This window comes from Callithrix jacchus, chromosome 17 (assembly GCF_049354715.1).
Source record: "Callithrix jacchus isolate 240 chromosome 17, calJac240_pri, whole genome shotgun sequence".
In the NCBI taxonomy this organism is placed as follows: domain Eukaryota; kingdom Metazoa; phylum Chordata; class Mammalia; order Primates; family Cebidae; genus Callithrix; species Callithrix jacchus.
This window is the reverse complement of record NC_133518.1, coordinates 55,770,127-55,792,459: the sequence shown is the minus strand read 5'-3', so window position 1 is coordinate 55,792,459 and position 22,333 is coordinate 55,770,127. Positions and strand designations below refer to the sequence as shown.

Below are 22,333 nucleotides of genomic sequence, written 5' to 3'. Positions count from 1 at the left end.
ACTTGCATTATAAAAATTTGATGATGAAGTCCTTTGCCCAAAGAACTTGACTAGTGTTGCATGAATTAGGCTTTAGTGAATGTTGGCTTAAAAAAAATCAATCCCAAATGTTTTAGATTTGAGTTAAAAGGCTTCCATCATTGGGCCCAGCCTGTATTTCCCACCCTAATTTTTACTGTTTCCTGAAGCAAATATTTCCCTGCAGCCAGGACAATATGTTTCATGAGCATTGAAAGTAAACCTTGATGATAAAATCTGCTAAGCTTTGGCCCATCTAAAATGCCCTGTTCCTGTTCCTTGAGTGGATGAGCTTAACTTATACAAATCCTGCATTCCCTCAAGTCCCTAGTTCAAGCTCCACTTCCTTTCCTAAGGAGGAAAGCCTCTGAAATTGCTCCTTTCTTAAAATTTCACTTATACCTGCTATCTATACCACTAACTTGGTTGTGTTTTATTATAACTTTCCATGATGGTAGAGACATTATCATTTTTCTTTTTTGCATCTCCAATAAGTAATTAGTGTAATAACTTGTCATGAAACAAATTCCACAAATGCATGACTGTTTTTTCTTTAATATGTTACTGACGTGGCATGGACCTATAATGAAAATACAGTGACCTATAATAAAAGAACATGGGTTAATTAAAATTGATTTATATTTCTTATTCTTATAACAAAGTTTACCTCTAAATAGTGTTAAAACATTCTTAGAATGCATTTGTTCACTTTTATCCAATTATTTATGTATTCCCTTTTACAATCCTTATATATTTGTAATATACTATAGGATTTAGAGACCATAGAATTTGAGAACTTGAAAAGCCTTAGGGATTATCTGAGCCAAACTACTTTATATTAAACCTAAGGATACCTAACACACACACACACACAACCTTCTGGTATTTGTATGAGAAAGGTGATTCATTTTGTCTGTGGAGTTGAAGTGTAGTTCTTCTCAGCTTTAATAAGCAATTATAATGGGAGTTCTCATAACCAAGAAGTTTATTTATGCAAATGCCAGAGTTAAAAACAGACTGTCACTCCCGACCCCTCTTCAGCAGAACGTCTGCTGAGATGACCCTGAGAGTTGCTATTTAAATACAAGGGGATACTTTCAGTGACTCCAAGGGTTTACAGAGGAAGGAGGGAGGAAGATGTGACAAGAGAGCACACGGTTGGGATTTAATCACAGAACAAGTATCCCAGGAAGGGCAAGTGTCCCCTAAACTTCCCTCCCCCCTCACTTGTGGCACTGGGGAAATGTCACTGGTGGGAGCAAGGAGTATGCTGCTCTAGAAAGATAATTCGGCCGTCACTCAATCACACAGCTGGTACATGTCTGAGTCTGAGCAGTCACTCACACTGTCCCTGTGAGAGACAGAACAGAGAGGCTTAGGGAAACAGCATGAACCAGAAGGGGGCCTGCTCTGCTCCACCCTCAAAAGAGAAGTTCTCAAAACCTGAATGTGCTCACCACAGTGCAAATTCCTGAGTCCCACTCCCAAATAGTCAATATTTTGGGAATGATGTAAAGAGACTGCATTTTCAACAAGCATCCCCAGGAGATTCTGACCACACGTATGAAAAATACCATTAGTGTGAAAGTTGATGTGGGAATCTTTCTTTTCTTCACATGACTCTGTGAATACATGATATGAGAATGTTAGAGCAGAATTAGGGTGAAGGTTACAGGGACGGTTGGGGTGTGGTGAGACAGGGGTTTCTAGAGACCAGTTGCTTATTGTGAAGCTTTTGTTCTGAATGAGTTGGCCTAGTTGCTGTCTTTGTGGTCACTTCCTCTGCCATCCCTTATCAGTGATAAAGGTCCCTTATAAGGGAATTAAATGAGAAAGAGGCCTCTGAGGACCTTGCTACTTCTTTTCTTCCCATGGCTTCACTAATTATTAGTTAATTAATTAGTAATTGCCTAGAAGAGGATGTGGTAGTTCAACACACAGTCTTTAAGAGAAAAGATGCTGAGGATTTCAAATGGGGCCTAGGAGTCTGATGCAGGTTTCCTGTGTCTCATCTTCAGAAAGGCTGGCTTTTCATCTTCAGAGTTAAGTGTTGACTTTCCTCCTTGAAACTAATGATGATGGGCTACAATTTATGTGTTCTGTGACATTACGGGGGATGACTTGTTTAGTCTTTTCATCTTCCTCAGTAACTGTAATCCAGCCATTCCCAAATTGCTGCTTATGTAACTGATCTTAGGTCACTGCAATTTAGAAGGCATAGGGCCATCGGGAAATGACATAATCCACTTCCACTTAGAAGAAGGAAAATGAGGCAGAGAGGGGTCAAATAACTAACCTGAAGTCACACAGCAAGACATGGTGCAGAGAACAGAACATGAGAATTCCTAGGAAAGAACCTTTCACTTTTGTAAAACAGAGCTGAGAAACATTCTGACATAAATGCGAACTGATGTGGTTTGAATCTGGGTCCCCATCCAAATCTCATGTTGAAATAAAATCCCCAATGCTGGAGGTGAGTCCTGGTGGGAGGTGATTGGATCATAGGGGTAGAGTTCTCATAAACGCTTTAGCACCATCCCCCCTTGGTAGTGTATAGTGAATAAGTTCTCACAAGATCTTGTTGTTTAAAAATGTGTAGCCCCTCCCCACTCTCTTTCTCCTGCTCTGGGCATGTGAAGATACCTGCTCCTGCTTTGCCGTCCACCATGATTGTAAGTTTCTGAAGCCTCATAAAACAAAAAATTGATACCAAGAAGCAGGGTACTGCTGGAAAGATACTTGAAGATGTGGAAATAGCTTTGGAACTGGGTAATGGGGAAAGGTTGGAACAGTCTGGAGAACTCAGAAAAAGACAGGAAGATGAGGGAAAGTTTAGAACTTCCTAGAGACTTGTTAAATTGTTGTGACCAAAATGCTGATTGATAGTGATAAGACAATGAAGTCCAGGCTTAGGAGGTCTCAGATGCAAATGAGAAACTTACTGGGAACTGGAGTAGAGGTCATTTTTGTTATGCTTTAACAAAGAGACTGGCTGCATTGTGTCCCTGCTCTAGGGATCTGTGGAACCTTGAACTTGAAAGTGATGATTTAGGGTATCTGGCAGAAGACATTTCTAAGCAGCAAGTGTTCAACATGTAGCCTGGCTGCTTCTAACTACCTGTGCTCATATGCATAAGCAAAGAAATGTCCTGAAACTGGAATTTATATTTAACAGGGAAATGCTTATGTCCCATTGTAAATTGGAAGTAAGTAACTTGTTTTGATTTTACTGGCTTACAGGTAGAAGGGACTTGCCTTGTTCAGATGAAACTTTGGACTTTGAACTTTTGAGTTAATGCTGGAATGAGTTAAGACTTTGGGGGACTATTAGGAAGGAATGATTGTATTTTGAAATGTGAGAAGGACATGAGATCTGGGAGGGGCCAAGGCAGAGTAATATGGTTTGGATCTGTGTCCCCACCCACATCTAATGTTGAAATGTAATCCCCAGTTCTAGAAGTGGGGCCTGATGGGAGGTTATTGAATCATGGGGGCAGAGTTCTCATGAATGGTTTAACACCATCCCCCCTTTTGAGTTCTCATGAGATCTGGTTGTTTAAAAGAGTGCATCACCTCTTTCCACCCTCCTACTCCAGCATGTAAGATGGGGCTGCTTCCCCTTCACCTTCCACCATGACTCTAAGTTTCCTGAGACCTTCCCAGAAGCTGAGAAGATGCCAGCATCAAGCTTCCTGTACAGCCTGTGGAACCATGAGCCAATTAACCATGAATCCATTTCTTTCTAAATTACATAGTCTCAGTTATTTCTTAATAGCAGTGTAAGAACAGACTAATATAAAAACAAAAGTTATAAGCCTCTAGGGTTTCCTTTTGCAAATAGAATTGACCCTTGAACAACAGGGGTGTTAGGGGCATTGACCCTGCATGCAGTCAACAATCTGCATGTAACTTTTGACTCCCAAAAAAGTTTACTAATAGTCTACTTCTGACCTGATGGATCCTTTACTGGTAACAGTTGATTAACACATATTTTGTATATTATATGTATTATATACTATATTCTTAAAATAAAGTAAGCTAAAGAAAACATTATTAAGAAAATCATGAGGAAGAGAAAAGATATTTACTATTCATCAAGTGGAAGTGGCTCATCATAAAGGTCTTCGTCCTCATCTTCTAGCTGAGTAGGCTGAGGAGAAGGAAGGAGAGAAGGGGTTGGTCTTGTTGTGTCAGAGGTGGCACAGGCGGAGGAGGTAGAAAGAAAGATATGAGAGGCAGGCACACTCAGTGTAACTTTATGGAATACGCTGTAATTTGTCTTTTTTGCTTTTTCTCTTCTCTAAAAATGCTTCCAACAGTACCAATCCTTCTTCCACTTTCTGCTTTAGTTTCAGTGCTAGTATCACAGGAGAATCCTTGTCATAAAAGACGTCAAAAGCAGTCTTGAGTAATAGGAACCCTTCTGCAAGATTGTCTGATGTCAATTTTTCTGGCATTGCTCTTCTACATCTTCTTCATTGTCTGGCACTGGTTTGGAATCACTCATCTCTATCAAGTTATCATCTGTTAGTTCCTCTGGTGTGGTGTCCATGAGCTCTTGATTTTCTTCAAAATCTGTAACCTGAAACCCTTTAACCCCTTACCATTTTTTTTGTTTGTTTGTTTTTGCCATATCCACAATCTCTTTCATGATTTATTTCAGCAACTGTTATAAATCCTGTGACCATCTGGACATATTCTCCAGCAGGAATTTATTGTTTTGGACTTGATGACTTTCACGGACTTTTTTTGTAATAACAATGGTATCTTGAATCCTTCTGTCGTGGGTTCTCTTCCACAGCATTAACAATCTTTTCCATATAGCATCCTCTGTAATGAGACGTAAAGGTCCCTATGACCCTCTAATCTAGAAGCTGACAAGGAGACATTGTGCTTGAGGGCAAAGAGACCACTTTATTGCTTTCAGTGTTGAACTCATGGGGTTCTGGGTGGCTAAGGGCATTGTCCAATATCAAAAGAACATTAAAAGCATTCCCTTACTAGCAAAATACTTCCTGACTTCAGGAACAAATAATTGATGAAACCAATACAGAAGAAGCTTTTGTTGTTCAGGCCTCCATGCTGTATAACCAAAAGACTGGCAGCTAATGCTTACCTTTTCCCTTCAAGATTCGGGCATTAGCAGCTTTATAGATGGGGGCAGTACTATCATAAACCTAACTGCATCTGCACAAAATAGCAGAGTTAGCCCATCCTTTCCTGCCCTAAATCCTAGTGCTTGCTTCTCTTCCTTACTAACAAATGTCTTCTGTGGCATTTTTTCCCCTCAGAACAGAGTACTTTCAGCTACATTAAACACCTGTTCAGGCAGATATCCTTTCTCCTCAATGTTCTTTTTAAATTGTATTTTTACTTTAAATTTTTGTTGGTACATAGTAGGTATATAATTTATGGAGTATATGACATGTTTTGATACAGGCATGCAATGCATAATAATGGAAAATGGGGTATTTATCCACTTAATAAGAATTTATCATTTGTGTTACAATCCAGTAACACTTTGTTATTTTGAAATGTACAGTAAAATTATTATTGACCATAGCACCCCTGTCGTGCTATCAAATACTAGGTCTTACTCATTCTTTCCAACTTTTTTTTGGTATGCATTAACCACTCCCAATTCCCCTGCTCTGACCTTCTACTGCCTTTCCCAGCCTCAGGTAACTATCTTCCCATTCGCTATCTCCATAAGTTCAATTGTTTTGATTTTCAGATTCCACAAATAATTGGGAACATGTGATGTTTTTCTTTCTGTGCTTGGCTTATTTCACTTAACATAATGACTTCCAGTTCCATCCATATTGCAAATGATAGGCTCTCATTCTATTTTATGGCCAAACAGCACTCCATTGTGTATATGTATCCCATTTTCTTTATCCATTCAACTGTACGTAGATGTATCTTGTCTAGTGTGAACAATGCTGCAATAAACATGGCAGTGCAGGTACCTCTTTGATATACTGATTTCCTTTCTTTTGGGTATACATGCAGCAGTGGGACTGCTCGATCATATGGTAGCTCTATTTTGAGTTTTTTGAGGAACCTTCAAACTGTTCTCCATAATGGCTGTACTAATTTACATTCCCACCAACAATGTATGAGCATTCCCCTTTCTCCATGTTATCTGGATGGAAGCCATTTTAAATGCAGTGAGATGATATCTCATTGTGGTTTTGATATGCATTTCCCCGAGGATCAGTGATATTGAGCACCTTTTCATATGCCTATTTGTCATTTGTATGTCTTCCTTTGAGAAATTCCTATTAAACCTTTTGCCAATTTTTAAATCGGATTATTAGATTTTTTTTCCTACAGAGTTGTTTGAGCTCCTTAAATACTCTGGTTATTAATTCCTTGTCCCATTCAGTGGGTTGTCTCTCCATTTTGTTGTTTGTTTCCTTTACTGTATGGAAGCCTTTTTTGAGATGGAGTTTCACTCTTGTTACCCAGGCTGGAGTATAATGGCGTGATATCGGCTCAACACAACCTCTGCCTCCTGGGTTCAGACAATTCTCCTGCCTCAGCCTCCTGAGTAGCTGGGATTACAGGCACGCGCCACCATGCCCAGCTAATTTTTTGTATTTTTAGTAGAGACGGGGTTTCACCACATTGACCAGGATGGTCTTGATCTCTTGATGTTGTGATCCACCCACCTCGGCCTCCCAAAGTGCTGGGATTACAGGCATGAGCCACTGCGCCCGGCTGGAAGCCTTTTAATTTGATGTGATCCCATTTGTTCATTTTTGCTTTGGCTGCCTGTGCTTGTGGGGTATTACTCAAGAAATCTTTGCCTAATCCAATAAATAGAAAGTTTCCCCAATGTTTTCCTGTAGTGTTTTCATAGTTTGACGTCTTAGATTTTAATTTTGATTTTGTTTTTGTATAAGGAAAGAGATAGAAGTCTAGTTTCATTCTTCTGCACATAGATATCCATTTTTCCCTGTACCATTTACTGAAGACACTATCTTTTCCCCAATATGTAATCTTGACACCCTTGTCAAAAACAAGTTCACTGTAGGTGTGTGGATTTGTTTCTGGGTTCTCTATTCTGTTCCATTGCTCTATGTGTCTGCTTTTATACTAGTACCATGCTATTTTGGTTACTATAGTTCTGCAGTATTATTTGAAGTCAGGTAATATGATTACTCTAGTATTGTTCTTTTTGCTCAAGACAGCTTTGAATATTCTGGGTCTTTTGGGATTCCATATAAATGTTAGGACATTTTTTCAATTTCCATGAAGAATGTCACTGGTATTTTGCTAGAGATTGTATTGAATCTGTATATTGCTTTGGGTATGGACATTTTAATAGTATTGATTCTCCCAATCCATGAACATGGAATATCTTTCCATTTTTTTGTGTGTATGCCTGCTTTAATTTCTTTCATTAGTGTTTTATAGTTTTCATTGTAGAAATATTTCACTTCTTTGATTAATTTCTAGGTATGTAATTTTATTTGGGGCTATTTTGAATGGGATTACTTTTCTGATTTCTTTGTCAAATTGTTCACTGTTGGCATATAGAAAGGCTACTGATTTTTGCATTCTGATTTTGTATCCTGCAGCTTCACTGAATTTGTTCATCAGTTCTAACAGATTTTTGGTGGAGTCTTTAGGCTTTTCCAACTATAAGATCATATCATCTGCAAATAAGAATAATTTGACTTAATGAAAGAAGATGAAATTAAACTATTAATTTTCTTAATGGCATCTGGGAACTTGTCTGCTGCCTGCTGGTTGACAGAAGCTGCTTCACCTATTACCTTGACATTTTTAAAGCCTCTTTCCAAAATTATCAAACCATCCTTTGCTGGCATTAAATTCTCCAGCTTTAGATCCTTTACTTTAAATTGTCATATAATGACTTCAACTTTTCTTGAATCATATTAGTCTATAGGTATGCCTTTTGTATAGCAACCCTGTACCTACCTGAAAGCTGCATTTTCAATGTGAGATAAAAAAATTTTGCACAAGAAGGGCAAGGTTTTTATACCTGTTGGTATGGCTGCAACAATAGCTTCATGACTTTCCTTTTTGTTTTTTTTAAACAGTCCTTATGCTGGATTCATTTATCCTGAAATGGCAGGCAACTGCAAACCCCAATCTATAGTATACATGAAGCAATTTGGGGTTTTTCTTGTAATGTCATGACTATTCTCTGCTTCTTGGGAGCACTTAAAGTATCACCACTGGCGCTTCATATAGGTCCCATGGTGTTACTCAAGGTTTATGGTATTGTACTAAACATGATGAATAATATACCATAACTGTGAGAGATCACTTTTTACTGTGAAGACAATTTACTGTAATGATAAACTTCTCAGTCAGAGATGATTAGCATCACACAGCGTTTTTTTGTTGTTGTTTTTTTGGTTTTTTTTTTGAGACGGAGTTTTGCTCTTGATACCCAGGCTGGAGTGCAATGGTGCGATCTTGGGTCACTGCAACCTCCGCCTCCTGGGTTCAGGCAATTCTCTGGTCTCAGCCTCCTGAGTAGCTGGGATTACAGGCATGCGCCACCGTGCCCAGCTAATTTTTTGTATTTTTAGTAGAGACGGGGTTTCACCATGTTGACCAGGATGGTCTCGACCTCTTGACCTTGTGATCCACCCGCCTTGGCCTCCCAAAGTGCTAGGATTACAGGCTTGAGCCACCACACAGTGTTTTAAGCAGACACTCCCAACACCTGAGCTCACCACAACAGCAACAGGAGGTGGCTAGAAAATTATTACAGCAGTAAAGTATGTTCTGAAGTTAATTTTAGCAGTTATGAGTTAATCCTGCATCTTACATTTGTTTACATTTTTCTTAACTGTGAATGATGTCATGTATGGTCTTTAAGTGTGTGCGTAAGTTTTGATAAATTTTAACTTCTTATAACAGATTTGTGTATATTTTATGGCAGTAAATGATAAAATAGACAGGTACCTACATATATTTTATGCATTTGTGGCCTTTTCCTTAAATTTTTTTGATATTTTCACACTAAATGGTTCATCTATCATTTTTCAAATTATTGTAAACCTCCAAAAAATGTTTCAGTATATTTATTGAAAAAACTCACATATATGTGGACTTGTGCTATTCAAACTTGTGTTTTCCAAGCATCAACTGTATTTTCAAACAGAACACACATGAAGTGCTTTCAGAATGAATCTTGCAGATGATTTTCTTTACTATGTTGGGCAAGATGATGTGCACAAACTAAGTGACAGATGGCGATGGCTTACTTATCTGATAACCTCAGCTCCTAGGAGCACACTGAGATACGAGGAGTTTGCAAAAAAAGTCTCTGAGTAATTAAATCCGGGTCACGTAGGTCTGGCCTGACATTCTGCTGGTTCTTCCCATGCAGGAGTGTGTTGGGGCCTCAACCTCTTTTATGTAAGATAAATCTATCAAATTTGGTCACCGGGGAGACATCAACTGCTCAGCAGACTGGAAGCAGCAAATAGAAGAGGGAAAAAAAAAGAGCGGTATACAAATAGACAGTTGGAAATACAGTACAAAGCAGTAGGAAGAGAGAGCTTAATGAAAGGAGATGGAATTAAACTATTAACACCACATCCAAATCTGAACAGTCACAGCAGGCAGTCCGCTGAGTGTGCAGGTTAAGGGGCCTCCAAACTTAAAGCCTCCATTAAACTGCAGCAACTCGATATGACCCTGGATCTTCAAAACCAATGTTCAAATTATGTTTGGCAAATCAAATTTAAGAAAGCAGGGATGTATAGGATTTATTAAAAATTTCCCATTAAACTGATTAAAGTGAAGGGTAATTAAACCTTTTATTATTTGGAAAGTTATCTTCTTCAATCCCACTTTACTCAGTAATGATGCAACCCTGGTCATGCATGAAAATATGTTAGAGCTTTTAGCAAAGAAGCTTCTATTTAAAGAGGTCTCTAGTGGGCTGGGTCATCTTTCATTTAGTTTGGTCCTCCCTCCTAACAGTCATTCTGAAAGTGCACAGATCTGATTCTCCTGCCAGAAGAGGAACCAGGCTCTCATCCTCCCAGGCATGCAGGCATCACCTCTGCCTGCATGCCCATGAACTCAGAGAAGCCAGCAGGGGTCCTTTGTAGGCTCTGCCCCTCTGCAACCTAACACTGTCCCTCCCAAGCCTTGTGGGTGTAGAGTCATGTCTTTGGGAACATCGAAGTTCCTGTGGCTGCTTTTGTCCCTTGATTCCTTCCTTCTTTTTTCTTCGAAATTAGTTTTTATTTTTATTAGAATTATGCATGTACATAAAGAACCAAATAATTCTCTCTCCCCAGAAGCAGTCACATTCAATGCCTTTGGCTGATTGTTTCCCTTCTTTAGTATTTATGTTCATATTTCTAATTAACATGCTTACATTGTTTACTAAGAATTGTTTTTCAAGCATTACCTATTAAATTCCCCAGATGAAAGATGATAATTTTGCTATTTTTTAACCACCCCACTGTCAGGACACAAAGATCTAAGTATTAGTTAATCCAGCTTCCAGACCGTTCTTCCCTTTTATCACTGGTTTTACCCCAGTTTCCAGAGGTACCTGGTCACCAGGTTATTTCTGAGCTGGTGGTCTGCCTGTGAGTCAGGCTGTGTCAGGAACCCCATCACCAGCTTCAGAGTCAGGCTCCCTGCATGAGCAGCTAAGTCAATTATCATTTGCTTGGCTGTTACTCTGTTTTCAGAATTTTGTTGCTCCCATTTTCTTTGTCCTTATGGATTTGTGGCTTTATAAAAACCGCTTACCATCATTTTAACGAGCTTTTAGAAGGGAGTAGAGATTAAATGCATTTGTTAATTTGCCATCTTTAAAAGGATGTCATTGATTTCTTCTTTTCCTGCTCTAGAGAACAATTTATTTTCCATTTAAAATCACCTGACAGAAACACCTAGCTCACTGAGGCAATGCAGTTTGGGTTTCCTTCTTGATCATCTTCTTATCCTTTATTAAGCACACCAATTCAGTGACTAGAAAGGAAATTATAATCTAAAAATAGGCTACAGTTTTGACATTGAAAGAGACAAAGAGATAGATATTAGAAAGTAGAAGACTTTTGCCCTGAAAGAATTTGGCAAATCTTTTCCCAACTTTTATATATTTCTAACGAATAAACTTTATGATGTTTCTCTCTTTGCAGACTCCTATTCAGCTCCCCTGCTGGTGTTTCCTTACCAATCCCCTACTCATTCTTGTACGCCACATCACTTCTCACTCCCATGGTGGCCCAGACTCACTCATCCCATATCACCCCTGCAGGATCTGATATTTAATTGTCCCTTTGGCTGGCACTGCTGATCTCTGACTCTGAGCAAAGTCTCCACACTCTTGCCCCCATCTTGAATCCCCGCTTTCACTTCCTCACCTCCAAAGTTGGTGTTCTCCTATGATGCTACTTCCTTGTTTACCTCCACATTGGAAAACACTCCTCTCTTTTCAGAATTTTTCTAAATGTCACAGCTTTTTGTATTATCTCAGAAAAGGAGCCTTTCCCCTTTTCTAAGGTCAAGTGTTTCACGACTGTATTTCATTCCTGACCTTACATCTTTCATCCTGAATCTCTGCCTCATCTTAATGTCTTCCTCTTCACTAGGTTGCTTATATTCCTAGCAACATGATTTTATTATTAAAATTTCTCTTTTACCCACAACTCTCTGTGCTACTGCATTCTCTACTTAACAGAGTGGACTATGCAGGCAGGCTGCCTCCAACTGCGCATCACCGAGTTGTTACCACTGCTCTTTCCACTGTCTCTTTGGGTCCTCTACTATCTGGTTGCATAGGTTCCTAGCCTACCTTGGTTGGAGGCATCACTTCTCAGCATTCCTCTCCTGCCCACTCCTTCTTTCCAGTACTAACATCAGCATATATGCATATCCCTATGTAAAAAATTGATTACACAGCCAGGAGCCTAAATCCTTCTGAACTAGGGCCACTTTTTAACATGTGATTAGGGGTAGGTGTCTGATTCTTTGTTTCCATTCAATTATTGAAATGAGGTTTTAACTAATAAAAATATATATATTTGTACTTTAAAATTTGATCTCAGCACTTTGGGAGGCCGAGGCAGGTGGATCACAAGGTCAAGAGATCGAGACCATCCTGGCCAACCATGGTGAAACCCTGTCTCTACCAAAAATACAACAATTAGGTGGGCATGGTGGCGCATGCCTGTAGTCCCAGCTACTTGGGAGGCTGAGGCAGGGAATTCCTTGAACCCGGGAGGCGGAGGTTGCAGTGAGCCGAGATCGTGCCACTGCACTCCAGCCTGGCGCCTGGCGACAAAGCAAGACTCTGTCTCAAAAAAAAAAAAAAAGAATAAAGAAAAAATTGAAATATATCTAAAATAATCCTCTCTTGCAGCACTTTGGTGACCTATATCTGTTGGCAAGCAGAATACCAGTTGCTTATCAAAAGTAAGATCTTATGCAAATGTCTTTTGAGCCCAATACAAACTAGCAATTCTTCAAATGACTAATGACTATATGTCCTTGCCATAATTACAAACATGAGAAACAAAAGATCAAGGGACTCTAAAGTAAGTACTTAGGATAACGAAAGGGCTGTGGAGGCATTCAGCAGTAACTGTGAAACCAAAAGATAATCTTAACATGTTTCTAAAGATCTTTAACCCCAGAGCAACTTGAACCATTACACAGTGGTTATTCTCCCCCTATCCTAAGCAAAACCCCTAATAGATAAGATTCTTCACCCATAAATACAAGCAGATGTATCAGTTACTGAAATCAAACATAAACAGAAAGCCACATTATACTTAAAATTAGCAAATATTATAAACCAATGAATTGAGAATAACTCAAATTGTTGAATTAATAGTTTTTTTCTGATAAACAGTTCTTTTTTCAAATTCCACAAAGTCCACAATTTTCACAGCAATACATGCATTTAATGAAATTAAATAATTAAAGTCAAATCATATTTAGTAAGTTAATCTTTGGGCAACCACTCTGTGCAGAATGTTAGAACAGATGTCATGTGTAAGATACAGAGAGCAACTTAGTATACAATCTTGGTGCTTTAGGAGGTTATCATCCTGTTTATAAGAAGGAATGCATTAATAAAACACAGTAACTGAAGAAGCCCTACCAACGGAAGCAAATAAATGGTTTAAAGGGCTGAATAGAATGTTTTAGGTAACATAAATCCTGGAATTTTGAAAGGTCTCCTAGAACACTGTTAAGATAATTCAAAAAAGAGAAAGTATAGACTGCCAGAGAGGAAAGAGAAAGAAGTCTCAACAGATGAGTGGTGTGTGAAAATATGAGTAAGGAGAAACACAGGGAATGGGGACAGGCAGCCTAAAGCAGAGGGTGGATGGCTCAACAGCTCTTCCCTTCTTTCCTCACTCTCCAGAAGTACCTTCCTTATCTATTGCTGGCTGCCTCCCATCAGGTTCTGCCTACGGACATTCTCTGCACATAGCTATTACAGTCAGTACCTGAAAGCTCGGTCCCTCTCCTGTTCTGCACAAAAACCAATGTCTCCCCAGTGCCTCACACACCAACTTGAGACTCCTGAATAATACACAGTAAGTACTCAATATATTTACTGTGCTTACTTCCACATCTCCTGTTCAATTTGAAGGTTCCAGAAGGCAACCAATCGTGATTTTTTTCATGTTTTGCTTTGCAAGAGCTACCAAGTACCTTATGCATATAGAAGTTCAAAACACACCTATTAAATGAATGAGCAGATGATTTAATTAATAAATTTTATATAATATTGGCAAAGTGGTGGGCTCGTTGGTAGATGACCTCACTCCTCCTGGCAAGGTTAGGAGTTTCGATTTGTTACCAGAGACCCTGCCAAGCCTCTGGATGATTTTGTCTAGGACATGATAAAAATTGTGTTTGAATAACTTGTTTTAAATGTAAATTGTAGGGTGAATTAGTAGAAAGATCACTTTGCTAACAATATTTGCTGTCAAGATGAGTAAAACAAGATGGGGACTGTGGAGTTTGCTGACTTGTCACTAATAAGAATACTCTTTCAATAAATACCAGAAAAGAAAAATGTCACTCATATCCTTATCTTTGATCTATTTTAAACAAGTTCATTTCTGAGATAAGGGATGATCTTTTTTTTTCCATGGTAGGCAATACAGTTTCCTGGTTTTAAAGAATAGCAACCAAAAAACCTTAGAAAGTCAGGACAGTTTTTTTTTATGACTTGAAAATATTCTCCATATTAGAATCTCCCAAATCAACACTCAAAAAATTAGAAAATTAAAATCACTCCATTTTGTATATTCTTATTACAATGCAGAACACTGAATTTTTTGGTTTTGCCACAGCTAAAATCAACTGGATAATTGTTTATATAAGTAGAATTTTATAATCTGGTATATCATTTGGATGTTAAATTAATGAATTTATCAGCACTTGAAAATGCCAGTGTATTAAAAAGTATCAGGAGGTTGTAAACTGGTGCCCATCTCCTTTACAAGAAGTCATTCTCCCTCTGCTCAAGCCTTACCTATCCTACTGGGTACTAAAGGCACAGGTGACCAGCAGGACCTTTGGCATCACAGTTAACACTGAAAAAGAGGTTAGTGCAGAGTTTCTAATTCCTGGCTGTACACTAGAAACACCTGGGAATTTTATTTTATTTTATTTTTGAGATGGAGTTTCGCTCTTGTTACCCAGGCTGGAGTGCAATGGCGCGATCTCGGCTCACTGCAACCTCTGCCTCCTGGGTTCAGGCAATTCTCCTGCCTCAGCCTCCTGAGTAGCTGGGACTACAGGCACACGCCACCATGCCCAGCTAATTTTTTGTATTTTTAGTAGAGATGAGGTTTCACCATGTTGACCAGGATGGTCTCAATCTCTTGACCTCGTGATCCACCAGCCTCGGCCTCCCAAAGTGCTGGGATTCATTCTCAGCTCCACACCTCAGACCACCAATGTTGATGTATTTTGAAAGTTCACACCCCTCCGCCCCCAGCTCCAGTGAGCATATCACCTAAGGTTGCAAACCACTGAATTGGTATTTTCTTTAGCTGTAGAAAAATAATTTTCTTGATATAGCATCCAAAAAATGAAATAGTTTTGGGACAAAGTATATGATGCTACTAATTTTATTTTAAACAGAGGAAACAAACTTTCACTTACCTGCCTTCTGACAATGTACGATCTTTTCATACACAGCATCTGCATTTTCAATCAATGCCTTGAGGGACTGAATCATCTGCAAAGGGAACATCCAGACATGAGATTACACCTGACAACTAGATATACTCTCCTGCATTCATGCACAGACTCTTCTCCTAAAACAGGCTGATGTGATGATATCAAATGCCTTTTTATCTGACTTTCCACTACTCAACTTCAAATGTACATGCAAAAAAATGATAAAATCACGCATCCCACATAATGGTTAAAACAAGATGTGAGTAGTATTACATTACAAGTGCAGTGAGGCTAGTACGACATTGAACTTGAACCCTGAGTCAATACTGAAACTGAGTCCATTTTAGCGTGAAAAGCTACAAATATGTGTGCAAATGTGATCTGACTTTTAAATTGTATTTTTGGTTATCCTTTTTAACACAATTTTCAACTTCATCTTATAGAAAACTTCAACACCTACATACTTCACTCATTTCAGCCAAAATGTCATCATCTGAAAATCAGTTTCAAACATACAATGAGAATTTTTTAAAAACAGCATCTATTTGATACCATTCATCACTAATAGCACCTCTCAAACTAGTATTTTTACATTCCTACTAATGGTTTTTAAAATGTTCAAATTTGAATTCTTGTTCCAAATTGCATGTGCGTGTTTTAAGAACCCAAGCTTGAAGAAGAGAAAGAATCAGGGAATAGCTGATCGATCCATTATTTTACTCACCAAAAAGCTAGGAAAAGATCACTCTGAAGTAATCTTTTCAGCTCTAGAATAATTATGAAAAGGAAATGGGATAGCCAGATACAACTCTCATGGCTCAAATGGGAACAATTATGATACCTGCCTTAGTGTAAATTCTAAATATTTGTATTTAAATGTCCAGCCATTTTGCATTGTAATATTATTCATCTATTTTTCATGACCATCACATTCTAAGTAACAAACACCGATCCATTCCTTTCATTTCTGCCTCGGTTTTTTTCTTTCTCTTCTTTTAAGAGACACGGTCTGTTCTGTCACCCAGACTGGAGTGCAGTGGTTGCTCTCCAGCTCCCAGGCACAAGTGATTCTCCAGTCTCTGTCTCCTAGGTAGCTGGACTACAGGTATGTGACACCATGCTTGACTAATTTTTAAATTCTCTGTAGAGATAGGATTTTGCTATATTGCCCAGGCTGGTCTTAAACTCCTGGGGACAAGTGATCTTTCTACCTTGGCCTCCCAAGTGCTGGGATTACAGGCATAACCCACTGGACCTGACCTGCCTTATTTTTCTTTATGGCATTTATCAGTAACTGTCATAATAATTATTTTATAGTAACTAAATATACATAGGTTGAATTATTTGTATAACTCAAAACCACCATATTTTGGTAAGTTACATTTATTTAAAATATAACCAACACATCTCTTAAAAAATGTACTAGCTTCTTAAGGTTAGTCAAATAGTATTTATCAACCTGCACAGTTCTAAAAAAAAAAAAAATGGTAAACATCAAAAGTTTGAAGGCCAAGGTAGGCATTTATTTACATCTTCATAATGTATCTTTAATCATCACTGGGGTCTACTACAGGCAGCCCTTGTGTGGAAACTGGGGACACATGACCTACAGGATACAACCCCTGTCTTCAGGAAGTCCACAGCCTATGGCAGAGTTTGCACTTTGGAATTCAGCATTTTCAAATTCATTCTTCAAGATCTGAGTCATTCCTGTAAATTAAAATATTCTATTTTACAGCTTGACATATTGAATAGGCAGCAATAAAAATGAATCGTTAAGAACTTTATTATACTGATATAAAGTCATTTGTACCATTACGTAATTTGCATACTGAAAAGGTTCATACCGTCATCAAGTAACCTTTTTCAGCTTTGATGTCAAGCCAAATGAGAGATACAAAGAAGCAAGGACTTCTTCAAGCAAGGATGGTGATTGTCACAGCTTAGTATCAAAGAACTGGGCAACTGTGCCCCCGTCATTCAAACAGGAAAAGAGAAAAAAAATCATCCATAAAATGAACCCAGTGATGAAACAAATGAGCAGGACAGGAGCAAAAGCAGAAGGAGTGGAAGAGAAGAAAACAGCAGCATTAAGTGGAGGCTCACAATTGTAGACGAGAAACTCATCCTGAGAGTGGTGTAGAGGCAGAAAGAACACAGATTTATATGGATTCTAATCCTGCTTCTATTACTCATTAACTCTGTCACCTAGGACAAGATTTTTAACCCCAAAGAAAGCCCTAATTTCCTACCCATAAAATAAGTTTATTAAAGACATTACACCTCATAATGTGAGAATAAATGAAAGGATGCTTGAGGAGCAACTGGCACAGTGAAGACACTTGCAAGACACTCCATTTTTCCAGGAGGCCTAGCACAGCATTTTCTGGTAGCCTCAAATTAGCTGAATGTCCTCCTTTCATATGTTTACTGGCAGGGTTTCCAATACTCATTACTAATTTTAGTTCCTCTTGAAAAGCTGGGTGTGATGAAGCTCAGAGAAACAAGTTGTATTATTATTCTTAGAATCGACTTCCAGTTTAAGTAACACCAAAGGTTAAACAACTATGCGCCTTCCAGCTATAAAATATATGCAAGGCTGAATAAATACATATCTATCTCAAGGGTCTGGATACAGAAGCTCATCTGCCTCCTAAACTCTGTAACACTTGAAGGATCATTTGTTTATTCTTGGGACAATCATTTACTGAGGCTCTCTGTGTGTGGGACCCTGATCTAAGGGCCGAGTATGAATTAAGAACAGTTGCTGCAATGGGACGATGGTAAGAAAATAAGACAGATGCACAAACAACTAAAAATATGGGATTATTATTGTAGCCCATGAGCTATCAGATGTGATTAAATACTCCTAAACTATAGCCCTTTGGTGAGATATTTAATGGTGAGGTACTTGCAGTGTAATGGTAGCCATGTTGACACCCACAGAAGGATCTGCTTGTGGCTTAGATTTCAATACAGGAAGTTCCTTTGCTGATAATGAGTGAATATTGTCCCCCCATTCATGAGTAGTATATAAAATATGAAGATGACTACTACATCAGGGTGGAGAACACAAATAGTGAGAAGCCATTCCTCCTAGGTTTGGAAGTAAACAGCAGGAGGCATTTGCAGACTGTTATTCCAGGGGAAACCAGCCTAGAAGGTAAGCCCATAGTAAACAATCAGCAAAGCTTAGACAAGGCAGGCAAAAGACACATCCAGACCTCAGCAGAGATGATTCACATTGTTACACCTGTTATCAAATATTTGCACTACTTGCTTCAGAAGGAGGAACTGCCAGTTAGTATCTTTTTATAGTTTTGGGGTACATATTTATAATTAAATTAATGTATATTGGCTGGGCACGGTGGCTCAAGCCTGTAATCCCAGCACTTTGGGAGGCCGAGGTGGGTGGATCACGAGGTCAAGAGATTGAGACCATCCTGGTCAACATGGTGAAACCCCGTCTCTACTAAAAATACAAAAAATTAGCTGGGCATGGTGGCACGTGCCTGTTAATCCCAGCTACTCAGGAGGCTGAGGCAGGAGAATTGCCTGAACCCAGGAGACGGAGGTTGCGGTGAGCCGAGATCGTGCCACTGCACTCCAGCCTGGGTAACAAAAGCGAAACTCCGTCTCAAAAAAAAGAAAAAAAAATTAATGTATGTTAACAGTTTACAGTTCTTGTTCTTAACAGGCATATAATCTTCAACTTTTGCAGTATTGCATAAATTCTCCTTGAGTCTAAGAGCTCCTCTAGGTGCTCCTAAGGAAGCTCTTAGGACTGTGGGTTCCTACAGGAACACCAGGTGAAGAGTCTAGTCGGATTAGAGGACAGATTAGGCAATGGGTCTTCTGGCCTCTACTCAGAGGGCTAATGTTTCCCTTTCATTCTGCCATCAATTATAACTGAATGTAGTGTACATGGCACTGAGGATGCAGCACAGGCAACATGGGACCATCAGCTGATGTAGCAGGAGCCACTTTCTGTCTGGGTCTGCTACTTTATAACAAGCCTGTACTATTATGATTATAAATAGTACAAGTGTTGGTTAAATGAACCAAAATGAAAGTAATTCAACATTTCTTCATCAAGTATGTACTTAGTGCTTTCTATTTTATTTACTGATCACATTATCCATGTCAAGTTAGTATTTATATGAGTACTCAGTTTTACAGATGTGAACACTGAAGACCTACTTGAAATATAAGCAGTCTTTCAAGGTCATCTGGTATTATAGGCAAAATAATTGTAATTAGTATGTCAAGAAAGTGGTATTGTTTGACCTTGAAGTCTCTGCTTTATCCACAAAACCATAATAGGTCTTGACACATGAGTGGCAATTGCACAAGTGAAGAGGAAAGGGTGTTCCAACCAGATGAACGCCCAAAAGCAGAGGAAATTTTGTAACTCCTAAAAGGTGCTACACACACTATAGTAATATCATCTCAATTACTAACATTGACCCAAAGTTGTTTTTTAAAAAATAATATTTCTATAAAGCACTTTGAGAAAACATTTTAAAATGACAACAATAAATTACTTGTCTCCATTTTACAATTTGTTATTATAAATAAGATATAATTTATATTTAATATGAAACTACTAGAATAAGCATCTCAGATTAGACAAAAGCAGATGTATGGGGAGTAATACAGATGCATGAGCCAAAGAAAAAAGCTACTTTATCTTGTTTTCTTTGTGTGAATTACATTGATATGTCACTAGAATGCAAGGCCAAGTAGAGTGGTTGATTATATAAGAATTATTTGCATTAATACAAATGCATGAATTTCATCAAGCCCTTGTAAACACACAGGTGTAAGTCTTGGCACAGCAATCAGATACCATGCTGCCAGCCTGAGTAATTCGCCACATGGATGCTTATATCGATTTTTTCAGGGCAAGATGCTTTTATATAGTTGTTGCTAATGGATTTTATATTAGTGACTTGTTAACCAGTGCCTCCTACATTTCTGGAACGAATGTGTTAGGAAAATCTATGGATTTAACATAGCCTAGAAATCTATTTCATAAATTTGATCACCTCTAATATAAGATTTTAATAAAAAATCTGAGCAGATGAAAAGCAGGAAATTTCAACAAAAGGCAAAGTAAAAATTAAAATTGATATTTTATTATGCTGGAAAGAAACCTTTCATAAGAGTGCTGTGTTTTGAAAGTAACTCCCATGTTAGTGTAAAGTAAACTTCTCTGTTTATAGATATGGTTATAAGAAGGGTTATTATATACTTATTTTATATATATAATATTTTTATTATATAAAATGTTTTATATATTATATATTTTTATATTAAACTATATTTATTACCATATATTTATATTGTTTTATATTTGTTATATATATACATTTATATATTTATATATTACTAGATTTCTATAGACTGCTCCTTCATATTCTGTTTTGAAACTTGTTTATCAACCAAAAAATCCCATTTTCAGAAGCAAGTCTGTGGTTTTATATAAGGACCTTATGTCTGATTTTAGACAATTCACTGAATTGCCTTTCATCTTAAGAACATAGATTTTGTTAATAATTATAAAAGTAGTTTGCCAATAATTTTAAATCCTTGGGTGAAAGAAGTTTTAGAAGTAACATCTTCTGAATTCTAGGTTTTTTTCCCCCTTTATCTTGTTTTGAATCTCAGTTTCAGATAGAAAATCCCAACCTCTAAACTCCTTCCTTTGCCTGTCCTACTCAACACAGATGTGGCTACTGCATCTTCTACTGTAGCTGTTTCTAATGAAGTTACAAAGTCTTAGAAGTCCTAAAGTTGCTATGAAAGTAAAAGGCTAGATAGTAAAAAAGCTTCTTAATTATTTGACACATAACATGGAAGTATCTTTCCAAACTCAAAAAATTTAAAGATTATCATTCTCAAACATGCCAATGGACTTACAAAAATGACAAAGTATACACCTGGCCCTAACCAGTGAATGACCCCATACTGCCATGACCCCCTTGGAGATCCGTGAGAGGCCTCAGTGTACCAGTGAATGCCCAGGTGGCAGATGTGGCTTCAGGCACCACCAGGCTCAGGATGACCTTGGGAGGACTGGACCAAAGCAGGACTTGTTTCTCTGGACTCCAGGGATGAATACAAAACAGTAAATGTGATCATGGATAAGGTTTTCAGAAGACAGGAATTAATTCAATCCAAAGTAATTTTTCCCCATCTAGTCAGAATTAGCTGATTGGCAGCCTCTGCTATGGTTTAAATGTGTCACCTTCAAAATTCAAGTATTGCCTATGTGATTGTATTAACAGGCAGGGTCTTTAAAAGGTGATGAAGCCAAGAGGACTCCTCCTAGTCAATGGGATTAAGGTCTTTATAGAAGAGGTTTCACACAGTGTTCGGCTAGTATCCGTCTGTATCCTGCCACATGAGGCCCCAGTCAGAAGACCCACGCAAGATACTGAGCCTTGATTTTGGACTTCTCAGCCTTCATCACTCTGAGAAAGTAAGTTTCAGTTTTTATAAATTACTCAGGCTGTGGTATTCTGTTATAGCAGCACAAAATGGATTAAAACAGCCTCTTAAAGCTCAATGTCCCTGGTGGGTGATCAGCCTTGTTGTGCTGTGTGGCCCCTGCAACGCTGGTCCGTTCAACTAATGCCATGAATGGGGCAGAAAGTAAGAGCAAGATGCCCTCAGGAGTTTGTAAGCTTTGGTGCTTTTCTCTGCACTCTTGAAAGAAATACCTCTCTGAGTTAACAATATAATTTCTCTTTTTAACACTTTAAAATAATTATTACTGTGTGGGTGAAGAACTTTAGTTCGGTTCTAAAACATCGGGATTTGAGACGTCTTAACTGAAATCTAGAGGTTAAGTTTTTCCTTTACTAAAGCTTCCAAGTACAGAAAAATCTCACAAAGTTGAACTAACAGAAGAGGCACCATTTATAAAGTTATTGTTGGAAAATAAAACACAGTTTTAAATACTTAAACATAATATAGAAGTCACGTATTTAAATTGAAATGCTAAAGGATTATTGCCATAGGGGTCTTTGCCCAGCTGTGCGCTACATGAAACCCAGCTCCCTTTTCCATCTCACATGGAGGGAGAATTGCAGCTGGGGTCCACTGTGGGGAGGGCAGAGAGCCGGTGACGATCAAGTGTCGAGGTCTG

At 38.3% G+C, this 22,333-nt stretch overlaps 1 protein-coding gene and 1 long non-coding RNA gene across 7 annotated transcripts in view; one reads left to right on the top strand and one right to left on the bottom strand.

Moving 5' to 3' along the window:
- Positions 1 to 22,156, top strand: part of LOC128930001 (uncharacterized) — a 53,967-nt gene extending 31,811 nt beyond the window's left edge. For both annotated transcript variants that reach the window (XR_013528666.1, XR_008477451.2), the window contains exons 7-9: positions 13,406 to 13,580; positions 16,181 to 16,285; positions 21,471 to 22,156. This is a non-coding gene — a long non-coding RNA (uncharacterized LOC128930001). The remainder of the gene's footprint in view (positions 1 to 13,405; positions 13,581 to 16,180; positions 16,286 to 21,470) is intronic.
- Positions 1 to 22,333, bottom strand: part of PLCL2 (phospholipase C like 2) — a 267,523-nt gene that overhangs the window by 33,327 nt on the left and 211,863 nt on the right. For all 5 annotated transcript variants that reach the window (XR_013528664.1, XR_004735843.3, XM_035278046.3 and 2 more), the window contains one exon: positions 15,163 to 15,238. Coding sequence is in view for 3 of the 5 variants with exons in the window: in XM_035278046.3 (XP_035133937.1) it covers positions 15,163 to 15,238 (76 nt within the window). In the remaining 2 variants the exon portion in view is untranslated. The remainder of the gene's footprint in view (positions 1 to 15,162; positions 15,239 to 22,333) is intronic.